At 36.1% G+C, this 23,518-nt stretch overlaps 1 protein-coding gene across 1 annotated transcript; it reads left to right on the top strand.

Moving 5' to 3' along the window:
- Window positions 1–6,847: 6,847 nt before the first annotated feature.
- On the top strand, window positions 6,848–15,096 carry LOC125229119. The gene is made up of 2 exons (XM_048133899.1): window positions 6,848–6,903; window positions 14,105–15,096. Exon 2 carries the CDS (start codon window positions 14,245–14,247, stop codon window positions 15,094–15,096), a length of 852 nt encoding a protein of 283 aa, XP_047989856.1. The 5' UTR covers window positions 6,848–6,903; window positions 14,105–14,244.
- The last annotated feature ends 8,422 nt before the right edge of the window (window positions 15,097–23,518 follow it).

Here is a 23,518-nt window from a genome sequence, read left to right as displayed (position 1 = left end):
AAAAGCATATGTCAATGTCAATATCACTGCCGTATGCCGTATTTCAGGCCATAAGGGCTGTTTTCTCAAATATTAAAAAATCACAAAAGCAGAACTTTAAATAGTATTTTATGCAACAGGCGTTTAAAGGAGATCAAAAAAGACGAGTGGCGTGGGTAACAATTTGAGGCGAAGCCGAAAATTGTTATTAAGACGCCACGAGTATTTTTTGACTCAGTTAAACACCGTTGCATACAATACTTTTTTTACGACCATGCACTTAGTTTTTAATAGGTTTCTTGAATAACTTTCGTGAAATTCACACTGTTTCCTGTATTTTGACGCAAAGGTTTGCACTGTCAGCTCAGCTGCCCAAAGCCTTCCCGCGCACGCGTGCCGTATCATTATAAGGCGTTGCCATGGTTACAGAGCCAAACAATGCGTTTTCAGTTTTTTCGATACTGCGCGCATGCGCGGAAAGCCGGCGGACACTGGCTTTGGGGAATAGACTTTTATGTAGGGTTTTAAAGATCTATGCACGACCCTGTAAATGACGAATAATATGTAGTTCGGGAGTAGAAAAAAGACTTTCTAGGAAAATTATTTTGAACTTGATAGGTAGAACAATTTTTAAAAGTTGTACAAAAAAAATCTGAACTAAGTTTGTAACTATATGAAAAGTATTTTTTATCTTAGATTGCATATTTTATATGCATATTATCGTAACGAATTTTCTTTCAAATAAAAAGAGAATTATTAGAATAGGTTGACGGTGTCTACCGTAAACTGGGGTTACATTGACCAATTTGGGAATTTAAACTTCTCTAGCTTCTACATTTAATGGGTATTTTTACCCATTAAATGTAGGAGTTAGAGAAATATAAATTCCAAAATTGGTCAACGTAACGTAACTAAGGAAGAAAAAAAATGGGACCATCAACTTTTTTAGTCTTTTCCTGCTAAAAATCTAAAAAGGTAACAAAATAAGTGATATCAGGATTATTGTTTTCTGTCACGATGCCTGCACGTATGAAATGTTTCTTTTTAACCCAGTGGTTGACTGGTAGAGAATGCCTTAAGGCATTATGTCCACCATTTGTACTTATTTTTTTATGTGCAATAAGGAATAAATAAATAAAATAATGTACGCAGAAAAAAAACGATGTAATCAAACATAAACTGACATTGGGGTTACTTTGATACACTATATATTTTTTTAATGATAATTGAATGTAATCCCTTACAAAAGTATTTTATGTCAAGAAAAGATAAAAAAAAATGGTTTGCAATCAAATATTACAACTCTTTAACACTATTTTGGGATTACTTTGATCAAGAATAAAAATTAACATCTTCGAAAAACCAACTTTATTTGCAATTATTTCAATATTTATCACAAGAAGCGATCAAATTATCAGCCTCAACAAGTACCGTGACAAAATCAGACAATAATTAACTATGTGTCATTATGGTAAATGTTACCCCATGCAAGTGATCAAAGACACCCCACAGAGTAAATCATTAGTAGTAAATACCTAGTTTGACTTTATGATACAAAATTCAATACAATGGTAGGTATAGCTGAACACATTTCTGGCAACCTAATATTCACTGTGAACCTTTTACTTTAATACCCACTACGTTAGTTTAGAAGTTTATTTAAACATGAAAAATAGCAACAAACTATGCTAATATTTTGACACGTTATCCGCACTGCCCACGACCATACTTACTTATTCACCGCGTCAGAGCACCATCTAACTATAAAGGTTGGTTAAGGGTTATCATAATATGTGTAGATTTCATTACCGACCACTCATAACATATTAAATCCTTATTTTTTGGTAAAATAAATATAATACGCTCGTGACAGGTCATATTTTGTTCGCAATCCGAAAGAGTCAACCCTTTTCCCTATTCACCCCCTTCCCGACCCTATTCACTCCAACGTTAGGGTGAGCGAAAATTACTAAATAAAACGACATATTTTCAAAGACAAACCGAAGTTCATACTGCCGGAAGATTTTTTGTGTAAAAAATTAGCATGGCACATATAAAAAAAACTGCTATCGACGTTCAAAAGTCGGTTTTGGCCCTATTCACCATAAATTACGTTAGGTATACCCGTTCCGACCCCATGAACCCAAAATCTTCAGAAAACGATGTACTATGTAGCCCAATTTTATTTGGTATTTTGGAGGTAGCTAGTAAAAATAATTTAGTTTAACAATTGTGCGAAAATAGATTCTCATTTGGCCGGTTTTTTTAACCTGGCCTGGTGGCCTAGTGGTAATAACGTTAGCTGCGTAAGCTGAAGACCCGGGTTCGATTCCCGGCTCAGCCACCGTGGGCCTTGTCGTTTTTTCTTTCGTGTATGATATCTATTTCAATATATGTATGTATGTATGTGAACACTTTATTGTACATAAGACAAGTTAGGACATAAAAATACAGTAAAGTTATGATGTACAAAGGCGAACTTATCCCTATAAGGGATCTCTTCCAACCTTTGAGCGAATTGAAAATTTATTATTTATATAAACTTGAAAAAGAACAAATCAAAAATGATTCAATAAAATAATTTTACTTCTTCCCTAGTTGTATAGTTTCATACTTATGATTTTTATTTTAAAGTAATCCGTCTATATTATAGCAACCATGGGTGATTTTTGCGGAGTTAAGTAGAAACGTGGAGGTAGACAGAAGTGTGATTAACATTTCTAAGTGTTAATTTCTTGTATCTAGTCTAACTACGAAGCAATACATTGACGTATAAATTGCGTCCATATACAGAGAGGTCATTCATAAAAACACCACTTTAGGTAAGTTATATATATTTTATACAATGTGACAAGCATTGACCACACATCCCAATTCACCCCTCTTCCGACCCTAATCAGCCCCTTCGTAAACCTACTTGCGCCCCGATTCCCCCCATTCCTGATCCCATTCACCCCTCAGGCCGCGGATGTTTATTCATCCCGTAAAAATTCCCCAACACAGTTGCATCGCTTTCTTCATGAAAACCATTATAAAAATGAAAATATGTCATATGATTTTCTGTTATACATAAACTTTAGAAGTGTATACACATTCAAAAGGATAATGAACGATTAAAATGAGTAAAAATCCAATAAATTTGAACGTCAACTTTGACAGACATGAAACTGTAAATAAAAATGTGTGGCTTGCACATTTTCACTGTAATTTTAAATATTCACACATTTTTTTTAGTAACATATTGTGTATAATACTTTTCACTCAACAGATAACTGTTATTGGCCTAAGACTATATAAAAATACCTATGTAAGTTGAATATTTACGGCTGTTGTCCTAAATACCAATAATAATAATAATAAAAAAAACATAATATATTATTTTCCTACTTTGATTGCGGAAAATAGAAGGAATATGTCAAGAAATATAATAACATTATATACCCCCGGAACCCTTTTCACCCCAAATTACGGTATTTATTAAATTGTCATTATGTAAAATGTCGGAAACTACGGAACCCTACACTGACGCGCTCTTGGTCGGTTTTTCTTCTTAATGCTATGTAAGAGATAATAAAAAATTACACCTCCCAATTTATAATGTTTTTTATGCAAAAAAAAATATTTATTGCTCTCCGAGACATTTCTAAAAACCCCTGACTCAATGGGGATACGACGTTTCATAACAGAGTTCCTATGATCACCTTTCTGCTCCATCATCAGATTAGCTCCATGATACCATAATATTGCATTGTCACTTGATTTACATATGTGTGCAAAATTTCAGCTCAATTGGAAACCGGAAAGTGGGTCAAATTTAGCTTCTACGTTTTGACTCAAACTAACATAACTAACAAGGCAAGTTGAATAAAAGCTTGTACCTATAAAGGCTTCTGATACTAGATTTGCAATAAGTTTACTTGTCATAATTTAAGAACAGATGAGACAGACATATCCAATGACACAAAGTCTATACCGTTTTTGTGAACTGTCAAATCACCTCATACAATTAACGGCTGTAAGGCAACCAGGTAGGGTTTATTATTGCACTTTAATTACATATTAATGATTTCTAGCCCGTAAGATATATATTTGCTTTAACAATGGATAGATATTTATGCGGGTGAGAGTGTAATTTAGGTTTTTATAAAGAATCAAATATTTTTAAGCGACCCGATCGCATACCTCGTAACGGATGTAGCAAAACCATAGCATTTGACAGTTTGATGTCAGGGTTGGCGATCACGATGAATAATTTCTTTACTCTACTGCATACTGCACGTATGATTGATAAGTACTAATAATGATATGATAAGTAAAAATAACCTTACTGACCCTCTTTAGATAAAACCTTGTTTGATTTTCTATCAAAGAAAATAGATTATTAATATGTCAATGTCATCAATGTTAAATGCGTTTAAATGTGTATGTTATTTTATTCATAAGAGCACGCATTTTCGACTTGATGATTCAAATATATTGCCGATTCAAATGACAAGTAGCTTGTTATTTGAACCAAAGAGCACGTAGGCGCTATTTTAACCAAAAAACTAGTTGAACGAACATGAAAACTGGTTGTATTTTCTCTCAGTGTATGAAGTGGAAACATGGAGTGACTATATACAATAGAGAAGAAGGTTCAGATGGATCACAACTTAAATATAATTCACGATGGTGCCTTTCATACATTACATTCATGGATAAGGACGTAATTATACAGAAGCATAGTTTATTTCAAAATTCTGTGGAGGTAAATAAGATGTTTAGTTAATAAAGATATGTTCAATAACATGTGTGTTATTGAACATTCGTAGTACAAGTACATACATAGGTAGTGACAACCCTGACGTACATCTGCTACAGATTTGCCGGTTCGATTACGGGGTATGCCGATCAGATATGTATGCGGATAAGGACCCTCCCACATCTACCGTCTTGCGATCGTAGCGTCGGGCCAACTGTATGGCCGCGCTGACGCGGCGTCTTTTTCCATACAGTTGGCCCGACGCTATACGCTCGCGAGACGCTAGAAAGAGAGACGATGTTTTTGCCGGTCACGGAGCATCACAAATTTTTGCCGGGAACATGTCGTCATATACTTATGACCCCCTATAGAAAATCAGATATTTTTGCACGGCTGTTCATAGTCATTTATGCTGGTCACCAGCTGGTTTTCCATGAATATTTTGGCTAGTTGAGTGGAGGAGTGCCATTCAAAACAAGCGCTTTGTAAACAACGATGTATTTAGGTGATTTATAATTATTATTGTTTTCAACTTACGGTTACGTGTTCGCGGTATGCACAAAGTAAATCTTTAATGAAATTGAGTCATTTTTTTATATACACAATGAAATTTGAACCAGAATCACTATACCTATACCCGCTCGCATTCCCCTTTTTTCTATTCTAAGTAAGAATCGATTAATACGTATCTGAATATGTATGAATAAATTAAATTGTAATTGTTTACATACAACCTGTGAAGTTTGGTTGACAAAATTTGACGTAGGTACTGTCATATATATTTTTAAAATGACGTACTGTTAATACCAGCGTAATGAAAATGTATTCCAATGAGTAAAACAAAACATGAAACTTTTTTCAATTTAACCGAACTAGAATGAAATCATTTATACTCATTCGGTTGTGTTCGTTATTTTCTTTAATAATGTGATATATTTTTATTTATTTTTTTATGCACAAGCCATGCACCTTTAAATTTTAAATGAGATTGGATCTCCACCTGACATATTTGATTTACCCTATTTATTTTGAGCACAGTTTGACACTGGTATGGTTTTTCGTGTACGTACACCATTCTCTGTCAAAATATTTGTCAAATTTAATTGTCAACGCGGAGCGACCGGCGACACGTCTGCCTCCGATGAGCCGCTCACGGCATCTAATCGAAAGGAGAATTCTGACAGCAATGGCGAATGTATGGAAATTTTACGATACTTTAAATTTAAGGTAAAATTTCTTTGTTGCCTTTGAGAGGAAAAATATAAAAAACCTCAAAACTTCTAGTCCATTTATCTGGCTTTTAGAATCACTTAATGTTATAACTAAAGTATTGAATTTTTTTAACAAAGTTTACTAAACGGCGACATACGTCTCATTTTAGGTCAACTTTGCGTGTGTTTATTTATTATACCTTTAAAAATTAGAGATTCTGAATAGTCAAAAGTTGTAGACACACTCTTTAAGATAATAACTCCATTTATTTTATTTCATTTAATTTAGAAATGTGAGCAGCATTTGTTAAACGCCGAATGCACTTTTCGAGGATTTCGTACGACCCCCTCTTAAGAAGAATGGCATTTGTTTTAATTGCCTTGTTAAGGGTCACTCTGTTAATGCGTGTAGGCAGAGCACCACCTGTAAAAAATGTAGTCGACGACACCACACTCTGTTGCACTTCACAAACCCTAACAAGACCACAGCAGTGCCTGAAAGCGATGCAACTACCCCCACCACACCTGAAATTAGCCAAACCACATCAACCGTAGTTTACAAAGCTGAGGTTGACAGCGACAGCGAAGAAGTTATTTTGGCGACTGCGCGCATTGCAGTTAAGGCGAGGAACGGCGACACAATCATCTTGAGAGCACTGATTGATCCGTGCTCGCAGTCCAACTTCGTTACTGAAGCGGTAGCTCAACTACTGAATCTCGAGCGCACTTCAGTCAACGGCAGAATCACTGGTATATCACCTGTACCTACGACAACCAAGTCACAAGTTAAGTTGAACTTCCATGCAGTTAGAGATCCATCACACATAATCACAGCTAAGGCGTACGTCCTTAGACGAATAAATTCGAGATTACCAGCACGAGAGCTCCCATCAGATACCTGGCCTTCTTCTGAGATTTCAGATCTTGCGGATCCACACTTTCACAAGCCAGGGTCTATCGACGTGCTCTTAGGTGATTTAGCATTTTGGATATATAATGAAACGTCTTTAATTTATGTTTGTATGAGAGATCATATCAATTTAATTATGCGACCGAGTATGTTAAAGGGGTATAATAAACAGCCTTTTTTTTGTTCAAAATAATAATCAACGTTTTTACTTCAAGAAAGGTAACTAACTTCCAAGGAACAAATTACGTTTACTCAAATATCATATGACCTGAAGTGACTACTAATATGACGAAATAACTAACTTCCAAAGAACAAATTATCTTTACTCAAATGTCATATGACCTGAAGTGACTAATATGATAAAATAATTATAAACATATATTTGTTTTACAGTTTGGGCAATTCGCCGTTTAAGCAATCCTGATTTGTTTTTGGAATAAATTTAAATATGTAATTCAATTGGCAAATATGGGACATAATAAAACTGCATTGGTTATAAAGCAATGACACCAATATATTTACTTGTTGAAAACACATCAACTACTCGACAAGGGAGTAAAATCATAAACAGGGTTACTATTATGTTTCGTATAATGAAATAGTAAAATATATCTACTAATTTTTAATTACAATTTCATTAGTCAACTTTATCAATTTATTCAGGTAGTTTTCATTAATTAATTTCATAGTTAAATTCAGGTAATTATTATGAAATAATCAGACATAAACAGTGTTGTTGTCGAGTTATTACGAAACACTAACATAATTATTAACTTTTTAAATACATTTTTATTAATCCATTTCATAAATTAATTCAGATAATTTTCATTGAATAATTCCATAAACTAATTCAGATAATTTTCATTGAATAATTTCATAAAGTAATTCTGGTATTTATATTTATTAAATAATCTGATTAAGGTACTTAAAATAATTTCATAAATTAATTCAGGCAATTATTATTTTTTAATAATCAGATTAAGGTACTTATCTCTGTTCGTGGCGCTGGTAGAACTAAAAGTGACTGCTCGCCGACGAGCAGTCCCTTTTATAACCAGTCCAGGTAAACTTGCCAACCGACCCGGTTTCTTTGTCTACCGACATTATTGCCATAAATTTAAATGTTTGAGAGAAACGTACCTTAAAATGTTACAATTATTAAATATTATAATGGCAAATCCAACACGGCCATACTGACAAGTACTTCGATCTCGAAGTACAAAAGTATTTACATAGTTACATATCTTAATCTAACTCTTATAGTAAGTAGCCACAAGCCTTGACATGTAAGCCCCATCACCTGCTGCCCGTGAAGCCAGGCAAACATCAGACTTGTGACCGACCAGCATTTTTTTTGTAGCTGTGGGCCCTGGCATGAAAGCTCCGTCACCTGTTGCGACATGACGTCGAGCAATCATCAGACACACAACCGACCAACAGTATTTTTGTAGCTGTGGGCCCTGGCATAAAAGCTCCGTCACCTGTTGCGACATGACGTCGAGCAATCATCAGACACACAACCGACCAACAGTATTTTTGTAGCTGTGGGCCCTGGCATGAAAGCTCCGTCACCTGTTGCGACATGACGTCGAGCAATCATCAGACACACAACCGACCAACAGTATTTTTGTAGCTGTGGGCCCTGGCATGAAAGCTCCGTCACCTGTTGCGACATGACGTCGAGCAATCATCAGACACACAACCGACCAACAGTATTTTTGTAGCTGTGGGCCCTGGCATGAAAGCTCCGTCACCTGTTGCGACATGACGTCGAGCAATCATCAGACACACAACCGACCAACAGTATTTTTGTAGCTGTGGGCCCTGGCATGAAAGCTCCGTCACCTGTTGCGACATGACGTCGAGCAATCATCAGACACACAACCGACCAACAGTATTTTTGTAGCTATGTGCCCTGGCATGAAAGCTCCGTCACCTGCTGCACCATGACGTCAAGCAATCATCAGACACATAACCGACCAGCAGTATATATATAATTGACAACATTTCATATTTTTGAGTATTACTTTTCATTGTTTGGTTTGAAAGAACTCAATACTAAAAGATACACGTATTTTTTTTTATTTTTCCAAAAACTGCTATTTTAATGAGAGAATCCCTTATTACTACTTCGAGCAGAAAGAGCGTAAGAAGACCACAGAATTATAATTAAACCAGAATGAGTAGTTAGGCCAAAAAGTGTGTCAAGAACGCCTTTATGCGCCAGTGATAAGGTTCAATTTAGTATGGCAAAAAAAAGTGTGAGCTCAGTCCCTATTGTAGGTCGATGAAGAAGACAGCTTTATGACGTTACATGTGTTGTTCCATACACCTAAGAAAACGACAAAATTATTTCCAAAAAAAAAGTTTTAACAGTCAGCTTAAACAGTCCGGTATGTCTGACTGTCAAGTGTCACTGTCAAACTCAAGTGACTTCCCAACTGGAAGATTTTTTGTAATAGTGACAGCTCTAAATCAGCTATTGACGTCACTTCCCCATAACTATTTTTTAAGATTTTTTTATACTAAAAATACGGAAAAAAAAAATATATTAATATATCTCGAAATGGTTTCCGATTTAGGGACACTGAAAATTTTGAAACGTTGTCAATTATACATAGTATATAATATATATTACACATTTTATTACATACGTACATATCCAACACGGCTAATCCGGACTTAAAGCAATCGGCAAAAAAAAGCTACCTTTTTTCAGTTATTTATTGTAATCTTAAATTGATGTAATAGTGTAGCAAGTACACAATAAATATAGCCAGTTTTTTTTTGCGGAATGCTTTAAGATAATCAGCACTTATATGGCCATTTACCATTTTGTATACCATTTTACATTTTCTTTACAGATATAGCATCATCGATAGGTATATCTTTTATCTAGTTTTATTACAAAATGTTTTTATCCTTGTACTGTAAAAAGATACAGTATCCTAGGACTTCAATTAATCGAGCTATATATTTATATTTATTTCTGATTACTTAACGATCAATCAACAAGTGTGAATATTATTATATCTTCCAAACAGCTCGGCCAGTCTGACCTAACGACATAATATCTTATGAAGGGCATGTCATGTAAGGTGCAAATGACGTACAAACTGAAAACCTATCTTCCTTTATTCGTAGCTTATTACATGACAAATATCGCATTATCAGCAACGGTTTTAAGTAAATAGTATACCTAATATATTTATTAAGCATTACAGTATCACATATTAACTATGTAATGAGCTATCTTGAGAAGTAAAGCATAAACCTGACGAATCATCAGGAAAAGAAGCATATAGAATCGTCCACTTATTTATACAGTTATATTTTGAAAATTGTCCCTTTCCCAAAGAATCTTATTTGAACCTATTTACACTATTTTCCGTACTCTATTCAGCATGGAAGATGAATAAGTACCTACCTAGTGACCCTTTTTTTTGCAGTATCTTGTTCTGTGAGATTTTTATTATTGTTCGGCATTTGTGTTTTTATTATTGTTCATAATTTAATTTATTAATCTTATTTTTTTTTGCTCCCCCTTTTTTTTACTAATGACTTTCTTGTTGGGAGACCAAATTAATTTTATTACTTATACGAACCCGCTGAGAACATATTGTAGCAAACGTATAATGTGATATTTATTATGAAAACACAGTGTTTTTTTTTTGACAGTCGCTAGGATATCAGGAAACACCCGGCAGGTTTATTTTTATCGTTTTCATACATTATAAATTTGTCAATCATGTGAGAGACCCGTAGAAACAGTGAAGTCAGTCTCAAGTAAATGACGTCACATGTAACAATAAATAATAATAAGGAATTACAAAGGCAGCCTTTATTACTACGCTTACTGAGCCACTAAATTCATTCCCTGAATAACTCGATAACAGTAAGAGAAAAGACAATATTTTCTTACAGAAATTAATTGTAATTTACCTAAAGAACCGTCCCCTAATATTAACGGAAATCAATAAAAATACGTTGTAGATATGAATCTACCCAAACTCGAAAACCAGGCAAGCACAGAGTAAACTTTCTTTTTAAAGCAAGTTGCGTAAGCCTTTATTTGCAAACATTCCAGATTAAATGTCTATGTGTCTCGCACTAGGTCCATTTATTTATCTACGTATATGTTAATATGTACCTATGTAAGTTCATTTATTGTATCTATGTATGTTTATTTTATAATAGAATCGACTTGTATTTAATCATTAAAATCTCATACTGGCTTTATAATGGCGTCCACCAAACTATCTCTGTTTTGCCCAATGGTTGACTGATAGGAAATGGCAAGTTTAAATAAATAAATAAAACTTTATTCATTTTTGAGCCTAAGATATGCGATAACAGACACACAAACGTGGAAGTAGAATTAAAATCTCAGACACGTCCTTAATCGTTACTTCTCAACGAAAAGAGAAAACAAAATTGTAAACATACTCGCAATGATGATAAATAGATCAGATCAGTAATTTTTCCGAGGTAACAGCAACTTGGAAAAAGTTTCAATGTTAATTGAGTTCAAACTAATAGGGATGTGTGTGTAACAATACTGTTGGGTACTAACAGTAAATTTTATTGCTCCGCAATTTGTAAAATAATTTTGAAATACGTTAGTGCGGGATACAAACGTTTAAGCGTTTCTTAGAATAAGCACAGCATTTTTAGTAGCAAGTTTTGAATCTATTTTTTTTTATTAACTAGATAGGTAAAGAAAGTCTACCATATTTATTAAATAATTTGGTTTAAATTTCAATGCCTCAAACTGTACCTACATGGTGGGCAGGAACAGGTTAAAATAAGCACAGCATTTTTAGCAGCAAGTTTTGAGTCTTTTTTTTTATGATGTAGGTAAGTATGTAACTAAACTACTGTATTTAAATAAACCAATAACTTTCACTTTGAAGCCATGCCACTATTTGAAGAAAGTACTAATATACTACCCTTAAATTTGACATTTTTGCAGGTAGGCAGGGTTAATTACTAATTTGTTTGTTTCTGGTATAGTATAGTTAAATAAACAACAAAAACCGCCTTCTAAAGTAAATCACATATCGATTGCCAATTTTTTTTGTATCGCATTATAATGGCAATCTACTTAATGTTTAACGCAAAGTAATTTATAACATAATGAGTCAGAGTCAAATCCTTGAACTGATCGTTACAGTCTTAAACCTCCTTTTATATTTTGTAGGAAGAAGTATTTTTAGAGGACCATAAAGAAAGACAAAGGTCTCATTCTGGTCAATGTGGAGAAAAATCTTTATATAATGTAAGCGAAAACAAATATTTGACAATTGAAAAGAGAGTATTAAAAAAAATTAAAGCGATTTTTGAAATGTACATATTTGCTTGATAACATCGATATTGAGTCATCAAATTTTTACTTATTAAGTGAAAACTGCCACTTTGCTAAATACATAAACAAAAAAAAATATATTAGTGATTTTCAAATTAGTGTTTCTCAAGAGAAATAGCTAATATTGTTTCGCAGTTATAGGATCACTCCGGATCAGTCGTGTCCTAATACAATCTTTACAAAAAGAACTTATTTACCGAATTCTGTCATTAACAAAATATAATTTATTCCCAAAGGAAGAAACTAAACCAGTATTGATCTTAACCTGTATTGTTCAGTTCTGACTTTTATACCCTTTCTTCAGGATTTAACTGTTTTTCTTTTAAACAACATGATCTAAGATGAGGTAATTTATTTATTCAAGATGTCATAACACTAGCTCTTTCAATAACTAGCTCGATTAACTGCAGTTCCGTAATAAGTAAACAAAATCAGTTTAAAACGCAGTGGGTACAAAAATATTTCTTCAAAGCAAGAATTTTTACATGATAAAGCAGAGCCCTCAGGGCCTTACCGACTTTAATGATCATAACAACGCCAGTCCATTCAGGTTTGCAGAAGGTCCCGAAATCGGTGCACCATGCGTCGGCCGTGCAGCCCCATCATCGCTGTCAGTAGGACCAAATGTAGGAAGCACAATGTTGTGGTATCGGCAGCCCGAAGAAACTGCACTTCGAATGGTGGTATGAAAGTTGATCAGCAGATTTCAATCCGTTATCTCTGAAAAATAATTCACAGTGTTAAAAGATGGCTAGGTAAAACGTATCCCACTTCTGAATTTAGCATTTTGGATATATAATGAAACGTCTTTAATTTATGTTTGTATGAGAGATCATATCAATTTAATTATGCGACCGAGTATGTTAAAGGGGTATAATAAACAGCCTTTTTTTTGTTCAAAATAATAATCAACGTTTTTACTTCAAGAAAGGTAACTAACTTCCAAGGAACAAATTACGTTTACTCAAATATCATATGACCTGAAGTGACTACTAATATGACGAAATAACTAACTTCCAAAGAACAAATTATCTTTACTCAAATGTCATATGACCTGAAGTGACTAATATGATAAAATAATTATAAACATATATTTGTTTTACAGTTTGGGCAATTCGCCGTTTAAGCAATCCTGATTTGTTTTTGGAATAAATTTAAATATGTAATTCAATTGGCAAATATGGGACATAATAAAACTGCATTGGTTATAAAGCAATGACACCAATATATTTACTTGTTGAAAACACATCAACTACTCGACAAGGGAGTAAAATCATAAACAGGGTTACTATTATGTTTCGTATAATGAAATAGTAAAATATATCTACTAATTTTTAATTACAATTTCATTAGTCAACTTTATCAATTTATTCAGGTAGTTTTCATTAATTAATTTCATAGTTAAATTCAGGTAATTATTATGAAATAATCAGACATAAACAGTGTTGTTGTCGAGTTATTACGAAACACTAACATAATTATTAACTTTTTAAATACATTTTTATTAATCCATTTCATAAATTAATTCAGATAATTTTCATTGAATAATTCCATAAACTAATTCAGATAATTTTCATTGAATAATTTCATAAAGTAATTCTGGTATTTATATTTATTAAATAATCTGATTAAGGTACTTAAAATAATTTCATAAATTAATTCAGGCAATTATTATTTTTTAATAATCAGATTAAGGTACTTATCTCTGTTCGTGGCGCTGGTAGAACTAAAAGTGACTGCTCGCCGACGAGCAGTCCCTTTTATAACCAGTCCAGGTAAACTTGCCAACCGACCCGGTTTCTTTGTCTACCGACATTATTGCCATAAATTTAAATGTTTGAGAGAAACGTACCTTAAAATGTTACAATTATTAAATATTATAATGGCAAATCCAACAGGTGCAGTTGTATATGCACATATTATTCTCAACGGAGTAATAAAACACAACGAGTCTCTGGTCGCTTTGAACTCACGATTGGGCTGGCTGGTAAGCGGTGACGTTGCTGCGTCTGGCCATCAGTCACACAACGTAGTTGTGATGCACACACAAGTCGAAGTGGATCAGTTGCTGCGTCAGTTTTGGGAGATTGATGAATATGCACCAAACGTGAAGCCTCTGTCACAACCTGAGATACAGTGCGAAGAGCATTTTAAGAAAACTCACACTCGAAACACTGACGGTCGATACGAGGTTCGACTCCCCTTCAAGGACGAAGACGCTCCAAACTTGGGTAATTCCAAGCCACTTGCACTGAAGCGCTTACATCAGATGGAAAACAAGTTTAAGCGCAGACCCGAGTTCCACGAAGAATACAGCAAGTTCATGAGACAATATGAGTCACTCGGTCACATGGAGGTCGTTCCTGAAGCAGAGAAGAACAAGAGAGCTTATTACTTACCACATTGCGCTGTTATACGAGACTCGAGTCTCACTACGAAGCTGCGTGTAGTTTTCGACGGAAGTGCTAAACCTGTCGATGGAAACTCACTTAACGACGAGCTTCTCATCGGCCCACCACTGCAACAAGACATCCGTGATTTAGTTACTCGGTGGAGACAACACAAGTACTGTTTAGTAGCTGATATACAACAAATGTACCGACAGATACTTATATCCAAGCAAGACACCGATTACCAGAGAATCTTGTGGCGCGAGTCATCAGAAGAGCCGATTCGAGAATATCGGTTACTTACCGTCACATATGGCAGTTCATGTGCTCCATATCTTGCCATAAGAACTCTCCATCAACTTGCAGAGGATGAACGTGAAGAGTTTCCAGAAGCTGAACTTCTAAAAACCGATCTTTATATGGACGACTTGATGACGGGTTCAGCTACAGAAGAAGACACTCAACGGCTTCAAAGTCGTTTAACTGAACTAAGTATTTAAACGTGGCGGTTTTCTTTTACACAAGTGGTCGTCTAATAGTGAAAAAGTGTTAAGTGAAATTCCCGATTCACAAAAAGCATTACAAAGTTCAGTGAATATTAAAATGGATGATTCGGTTAAAGCTCTAGGCATAGCCTGGAGACCACAAAGTGATATATTCGAACTTGTAGTTAACTTAAGAGTTTTGAATGATTCACGGTTATTTTCATTAGACTTATATTGACCGGGATATAGACCGTGATTACCTTTTTTTTGATTTTTGTCGAGCAGTCGATATTTCGACGCAGTTGCATGCATCATGATCACGGAAAACTGACGAAGGCGGGTGGATGTTAAAGTTGCATAGACAGCGCGCGATCTACCCTCCTTCGCGCGCGTCGGCTGCGTTCACTTTCAGCGTTACCACTGGTCGCATTCACACTCGATGGTCTGTCCAAACACACTACACTCACAGTGTCACTACGTTTGTTCAATTCTGACTTCACCGGTTTTTTACACAAACAAATCACTGGATTCCATACATTAGATAGTTTGAAGCCATCCTCACGATTGAAATTTTTATATTTGTGAATCTCAATGGCTTCTCTTACCAATCTCGGTATGTAGTGGCGTTCCGTCGAAATTACCTTAGGACTATGCAGCTCGATCCAATGATTTGCACCCGACTCAATGAGATATTGAGCAATAGCAGACTTGCGAGTATTGGATCCAGCTGCATAGTCCTAAGGTAATTTCGACGGAACGCCACTACACTACATACCTCTGAACATGATGAATGTACCACGTATCTCAATCGATACTCAAGTTTACTTAGACTCATACGTGTGACGGCCTATTGCTTTCGATTTCTTCGGCCATGTAAAGATAAAGTTCTTAAAAAGAATAATAACACATCATTGACTTACCTCACTTCTAGCGAAATTAAAAATGCGCTGAAAACTTGTATTAGAATGTCACAATCTGTTTACTTTGAAAGAGAAATAGGCTTGCTATTACAGAGCAAACCTATCCCAAAAAATAGTCACATTCACTCTTTAAATCCAATAGTAGACAATGATAAAATTCTTAGAGTCGGTGGCCGACTTGTAAATGCTCAAATACCACTCGACATGAAGTCACCTATAATATTACATCACAAATGTAACTTAGCAAAATTAATTGTAATTGATGCTCATGTGAGAACACTACATGGTAGAAACTCGCTAACATTAAATCTTGTTCACCAAAAATATTGGATTTTAAGAGCGAAAAACTTGGTAAAAAAGGTGATTAGATTATGTAAACCATGTTTTACTCAAACTGCACAAACTTTGACGCCTTTGATGGGCAATCTACCACAGTGCAGAGAATCCTTCACGTCCGTTCTTGATCAGCGGCGTAGACTTTTGTGGTCCGTTTACGCTGAAACTGTACTCTGGTAGATGTACCAAAACTTGTAAAGCTTACATAAGTGTGTTCTTGTGTATGGTTACAAAGGCCATTCACCTTGAGCTTGTCAGTTCGCTGTCAAGTGCTGCGTTCTTAGCAGCCTTCAAACGGTTTACTGCTCGACGCGGGCACTGTAAAGAGATATGGAGTGATTGTGGGACTAATTTTGTAAGCGCGTCCAAAGAATTAGACCTCGCGTTCAAGAACAGTCGATCAAATGTTGTTGAAGAAATCTCCCAGCTGCTAGCTAACGACAGCACAACTTGGCATTTTATCCCCCTGGCGCCCCCCACTTCGGAGGATTGTGGGAGGCAGGAGTTAAGTCCGTAAAAGGACATTTAAAGCGCGTCGTAGGCGAATCTTGCCTAACCTTTGAGGAGTTTAGTACTCTAGCTACACAGGTCGAGGCTTGTGTCAACTCTCGACCTCTTACGTTGATTAGTTCTACCGTTGATGAACTCCCGTTGACTCCTGGTCATTTCTTGATCGGTGAGGCACCGGTTACTATTCCTGAAGAAAGTTTCGTCGACACTCGACCTGACTATTTAAACCGATGGCAAAAGGTGCAACGTATGGTACAAAGTCTGTGGCGACGCTGGCAATCTGAGTACCTTACTATGTTGCAACATCGATACAAATGGTCCCAAAATCACCCCGACATAAATGTTGGCGCGGTTGTCTTAGTTAAAGATGATCGCTTACCTCCTGGTAAATGGCTTTTGGGACGAATTGTGGCGAAGCACCCAGGAGCAGACGGCGTGACTCGTGTAGTTTCCTTGCAATTCAAGGATCGTGTATTCAAGAGACCAGTTACTAAACTGTGCCCTCTGCCACTAGCTGCTTCAGAGCCTTAGTTTTTAAGTGATAGTTTATAGTTTTCTTTGTGTAAATCCTCACTATCTTTAATTGTAGATGTTTGTATTTTCCACTTAAGGACCCATATGGTCCTTGGGCCGCGGCATGTTTAATGAAAAAGCCTACAAATCTGGTCAAATTCATTCAACTGGCAATATTTACTCAGCTACCCGTTTTTGTTATTTTTTTATAAAAGTCAATTGAGGGTGGATGAAAAAATCAGATTTGAAGTTTAGTGTTAAAGCAATCCTTTGTCTCGCTGTTTCTTTTAATAAAGTTTTTGGGTTAAAAAAGTGGAGTTTTAACACTGTTAGACCGACATGTCGGAAAACTGTGAAATTCTGACAATAATAATTAAATAACCTTTTTTGCGTCGATAAATATATATAATTTAACGTATGATAGGAAACTTGAACTAACTTGCGATATTGTCACGTCTGCTTTTGTTGCATTTTTTACTCTTTGGTTTCAACGAAACATGGCCGCCGCAACATGGCGCTTCGGCATGAGTTTATATTGATACATTTTTAAAAAAGTAAGCGTGTTTAAACAAAAATGCAGTAAACCTACGTATGAAAAGTCACTCCTTGGCTTTTGTTAGATTTTCCTGAGCAGTTTGTACAGTACCTCACTACACATGACGGCATTATTTAGACGAAATATTTTTCATTGCGATACGTCAATCTACCACAGCCGTTCGGCACAGACTAAGCGCGGTTGTGCCGATCGGCTCTAAGTGTTGTTACACAAAATCAAGTTGACGTGCCCTCTCTAGTTAACATAATTACTCAAAGCTTGGCGCATCAAGAACTCTACGAAGCAAATCGCCATGAATTCGATTCAACACGACAATGCTAATTTACTCGCCTATTTGGGGAAAATATATTTTAACTTGAATCCTGTTACGGTAAGTATTCCATTGTAAATACAAACACTTCTTAATCACCGAACTTCTGTCCATCCACAGGGAGCATTAAATTAATTCAGTTGACCGTTTGCAGATCGTGAGCGAGCTAGAGCCTCTTCCGGACATGGAGGCGCGAATGAATCGTCTCCGCGACATGATCGCCGCGACTGGCACGCGCGTGGAGACGGACGACTTGCGTGAAGCGGCGCGCGGCGTGCTGGAGCGGCTGAAGATTGGGGTTAGCTACAGACCCGCCGCTCGGCTGCGGGGACCCGTGACTCTCTTCCGGGCCAAGGATGCGGGGGGAGAGTACGCGGGGAGCAAGGACGCGGGAGGCGAGGAGTACGGGCTGCGGGCGGCGTGTGCTGGTGAACTGAGCGTGCAAACGCTGCCCGCTTCACACCGCAACATCGTCGGCGGCGACGCGGCGCAAGCCGTCGCCGAGTACATCTCCAAACTGCTCGCGCAACGCTGACCGAATCACCCGTGTACGGTCAGGGTATTAAATATGGATACGGACAAAGTGACAGAAATATTTACCCACGACTTTATAGCTTATACAATTAGGGTATTCCATTTGATTGTGCCCACAAGAATGTCTCTTACTTCTAAACCCTTACTTCACCACACTAACTGGTAAAACTTTTGATGCTTCGAAAACCGATGAGGAAGTTGTGTGAAGTTGTATCCACAAGAGTGCAAAGTAATTTCATATAAATTTTAACTTGCTATCCTATGCTGGCTGGTAGAATTGGCCTTTAAGGGGCTACTAAAGGAGCGACTGACAGCTCATAGGCCACGCTTGTCAATTACCTCAGCCCCCGCAAGCACGCACACATAGAAGCGCCGAAATGCGTTCCGCGGAGCAATAGCCCAGCTAAAGCTCCATCTAGCTTCATAAATGTAAACTACAACTATCGGCAGTCAGCCAAAGAAAAATATTTCGGCAAAATGACATTGACAATTTCACGCTTCACAGATGGCGTTGTAACTAATATTGTATTCAATTCATTCGCCCAATCTCAAATAACAAAACGAATGGTTCTTAATGTTTCTATCAAAGCTACTATACGTTACTATAGCTTATGGAGTTTTTTCTACACTCCATATTATGCGCCTTAGGAGATTTATAGAGACAGCTATAATATCTATATTAACGAATTATTCTTGGGTATAGGTTTAAGTTTAAGTAGTTTATTTAACCCCTCTTACAAATAACATTTCCTTGCTACCTAGGTATCTAAATCGCGTTGTATTTTTTTTTTATTGTTTTGCAATACTTACTTTACTTACCCTTTGGAATATACCATACGTTCTGCAACACTGCTAGCCCCGTGATGTAGGTAAGTGCGTTTTCACATTATCCTATCCGATATCACATGTAGGACCGATATCCCATATAGTTACGCCGTCATCTTTAAATTTTTCCTTGTACTTCTTTCCTACATATATCCGATGTCAGATTGGATAATGTGAAAACGCACTACGTACCTACAGCGAGTCACTAGCCCCGCAATTCCCGTTTAGTTTGTACATTTGGATCACGTCTCTGATTTGGATAAAAATTGGTAGGCTGATAGTCCATGATGCTGAGCAAGATTCACTAGGTTTCCCAAAATGTCCTAGATTGATTGTATGAAACTAACCTTTTTGTTACCGAAAATGCATAGAAATCTGGTAACAACAAAGGAAGGTTCTTGCTCAGCATCATGGACTCTATCAGCCTACCAATTTTTATCCAAATCGGAGACGTGATCCAACTGTACAAACTTAATGGGAATTGCACAGCCGGCCTCTTCACCATTTTTTAGTTCTATTTTTCACACCCGTGGCGCAGCAGCTACCAGATCTTGCTATGCCACTATGCGAATACAGGTGATGCTATACGGAAACGGTCTAAGGAAACCTCTAGATTTGAAATTAATGAAAATTGGCGTAATTTACAGATTTTGCAAGAAAAAAACTCTGCATTTTAATAACTGTCAAAATGAATTTTCTGAACTTTTTGCTGATACGGAATTAATATGAAATTGAGTTTTACTCATCAATTGTTCTAAAATGATCAATGGACTCTATTGTCAAATTAAAGGTGACAGCTAGTAACTAGAGTTGCCAAAAGCAACTGAGTAGCTACTGACGCCACGGCCAACTCATTTATTTACTTTACATATTTTTATCAGACTTAATAAAATTTTAATTCAAAATGTTCATGTTTCTCGAACAGTTGTCCCTTATGTTTTATTTCTGAATGGTATATAGTACCTACATTACGATACAAGTGCAGAAACTCGTGTGGTAATTTTTGACAGCTTGTTTAGGATTTCCTCTCCGCACGTGTATCGTACGATGTTTTTCAGTGCCTACCCTACATATGACCCTTTGAAATTTCGACCTGACAGAAATAGCCTGGTATGCGAACTTGTTCTGAAAAACACCATACATTTAAGAACTGAAATAGTAGGTACATTATTAACATTTGGCATTTTCGCGAGAATAATCACCAAAAATATTTTTTCTAAGGTAGGTAAAATTTATGGTTTTCCTACTCAGAATCACGAGCCCTTTCGATCTGGGGCAAAAAACAAGAGATAAAAAAATGGTCCCGAAATTTTCTATTATTTCGCATACTTTTCACTTTGTAACCGCAGCACAAAGTGTTTGAAAAATGGTAACGAAGTGGGAAAAATTAAGTTTTTTTTTGCAAATTCAACAAGCTGCAAATTCCACTTCATGCCAATTGAAATTTAAGAAAATTCTTCTTTAGGTATGCAAATTCGTCATTTTAACACAACATGCTGCAAATACTTTTTTTTTTGCAAATGCAACATTTCAGAAATTCAACTTCTGGCTGGACACCACCTCAACTCACTGGCACCTCAGATACTACGCGAAGACCAATCAACATAGACTTACATTAGATTATAATTATATTGTCTTCGGTTAGGACGATAGTTATTTATTACTCATGAAATAAAACTAGCTTTTAATGTCGTCGTCGGAAAACATCAGGATATATTTATAAGTAAATTAATTATACGCGATTTAATCTATTTTCATTCTTAGAAAGAACGTTGAGTTTGCGGTCCCTTCATTGTTACACGGGTCCGAATTAGGGTCCATGTAATGAACGTCCGTGTACCCGTGTTACGTCGTATGTCCAAATTCATGGAATTTAATTTTGAAATGAATATTGCTAATCACAACAATAAATTGCTGTAATATTAAAAAAAAAGATGATAATTGCTTATTATTAACAATAAATATGGCAGGGATGTAACTTGGCAGGAAGAAGAAGTAATAGCTTGTATAATTAATTAATTATGCAATCATGCGCTTATTGTTATGATTTTTTAATGTAAGGTACAGAGGGGCAAATCTCGACTGGGGGCAAATGTAACTGGTCCATTTTTTTCATGTTTTACAATGCTTGAATTATTAATTAGAGTGTCCACTGGGGGCGATACGGGATTTTGTCACTAAAATACCGGTTGAAAATAAGAATTTTCTGAATTCGAACGCGTGAGACTCAAAAACCGGCCCGCTTATATATGGTAGGCGTGTGCAGTGGATCTATGTAGAACTCATCATCATGTATGTAATAAATAAACGTTTCTTAGAAATAAACAGATTTTTTTTTATCATAATATTAATATAAAATGGATCAGTTACAATTTCCCCCCAGTCAAGATTTGCCTCTCTGTACCTTACCTGGTACTATGATTATAACAGATATACCCATTTTAGACTAGCGGTCCCGTATGGTATCACTTAAATTCATTTGATTGAATTGATTGAAGTTTGTGTGTCTTGTAATTCGATAAAAGCTACTAACATTACGTACACTTTGTTTTATTGTAAATTATTAATTTTCTGTATTTACATTACAATTAGGGAACAAATCAAATTATTTAATTGAATATTTTTCGATTTGTTTTTTTTTTCAAGTAGTCACACTAGTTCACACTACTATATATAAATTATAAATTTAAATAGATATCATACACGAAAGAAAAAACGACAGGGCCCACCAGGGGCCACTGGTGGCTGAGCCGGGAATCGAACCCGGGTCTTCAGCTTACGCGGCTAACGTCCTTACCACTAGACCACTCGCCCGCCCCCGGGTGGCGCCCCCGGCTATATTTAAATTTTATTTAAATTTATAATTTCTTTATTTACATTAATTATCGCCTAGCCAACTTACTCCGAAGATGGGGTAGGTTAACTAAAAGTCTGGAGTTTACTTGCGTCAAAAATAAAGGGTTTAGAGACCCGAATAGTTCTTCTATCTGTAACAACAATTATTTTCATTAAATTGATTCAAACATCAAAGATATATGAGCTGAAGCCAAAAGTTAGTCAACTATCCCCGGTCTCCCCTAACCTACTTTTTAGGGTTCCGTAGTCAACTAGGAACCCTTATAGTTTCGCCATGTCTGTCTGTCCGTCCGTCCGTCCGTCCGTCCGCGGATAATCTCAGTAACCGTTAGCACTAGAAAGCTGAAATTTGGTACCAATATGTATATCAATCACGCCAACAAAGTGCAAAAATAAAAAATGGAAAAAAAATGTTTTATTAGGGTATCCCCCTACATGTAAAGTGGGGGCTGATATTTTTTTTATTCCAACCCCAACGTGTGATATATTGTTGGATAGGTATTTAAAAATAAATTAGGGTTTACTAAGATCGTTTTTTGATAATATTAATATTTTCGGAAATAATCGCTCCTAAAGGAAAAAAAGTGCGTCCCCCCTCTAACTTTTGAACCATATGTTTAAAAAATATGAAAAAAATCACAAAAGTACAACTTTATAAAGACTTTCTAGGAAAATTATTTTGAACTTGATAGGTTCAGTAGTTTTTGAGAAAAATACGAAAAACTACGGAACCCTACACTGAGCGTGGCCCGACACGCTCTTGGCCGGTTTTTATTAAATGTAGTCTAACATGTCTACCTATTACATATTATTATGTTGAAAAGGTCTGTTTGTTAATAAATAATTATAACAGATTTTTATAGTATTTTCTTACTTTTACCAGGGGCGGCTCACTCCGCGCTTTTATCGCCGCGCTACAAGTACATGTCGGCGGCCGCGAATTCGCGGCCCATTCAGTGGTGACGACTTTCGCGCCGCGCAATAAAATTCAATGTCGCCTGCTCGCGTGCGGTCCGTTTGTTAATGTAGGTAAAAAAATTAGAATGGCGGCATTTTGTGGACATCAAAGGAGTGAGC

The sequence above is a fragment of the Leguminivora glycinivorella genome, chromosome 8, assembly GCF_023078275.1.
Source record: "Leguminivora glycinivorella isolate SPB_JAAS2020 chromosome 8, LegGlyc_1.1, whole genome shotgun sequence".
Classification (NCBI taxonomy): Eukaryota; Metazoa; Arthropoda; class Insecta; order Lepidoptera; family Tortricidae; genus Leguminivora; species Leguminivora glycinivorella.
The sequence above is the reverse complement of the archived record's forward strand: the minus strand, read 5'-3'. Positions and strand labels throughout refer to the sequence as shown.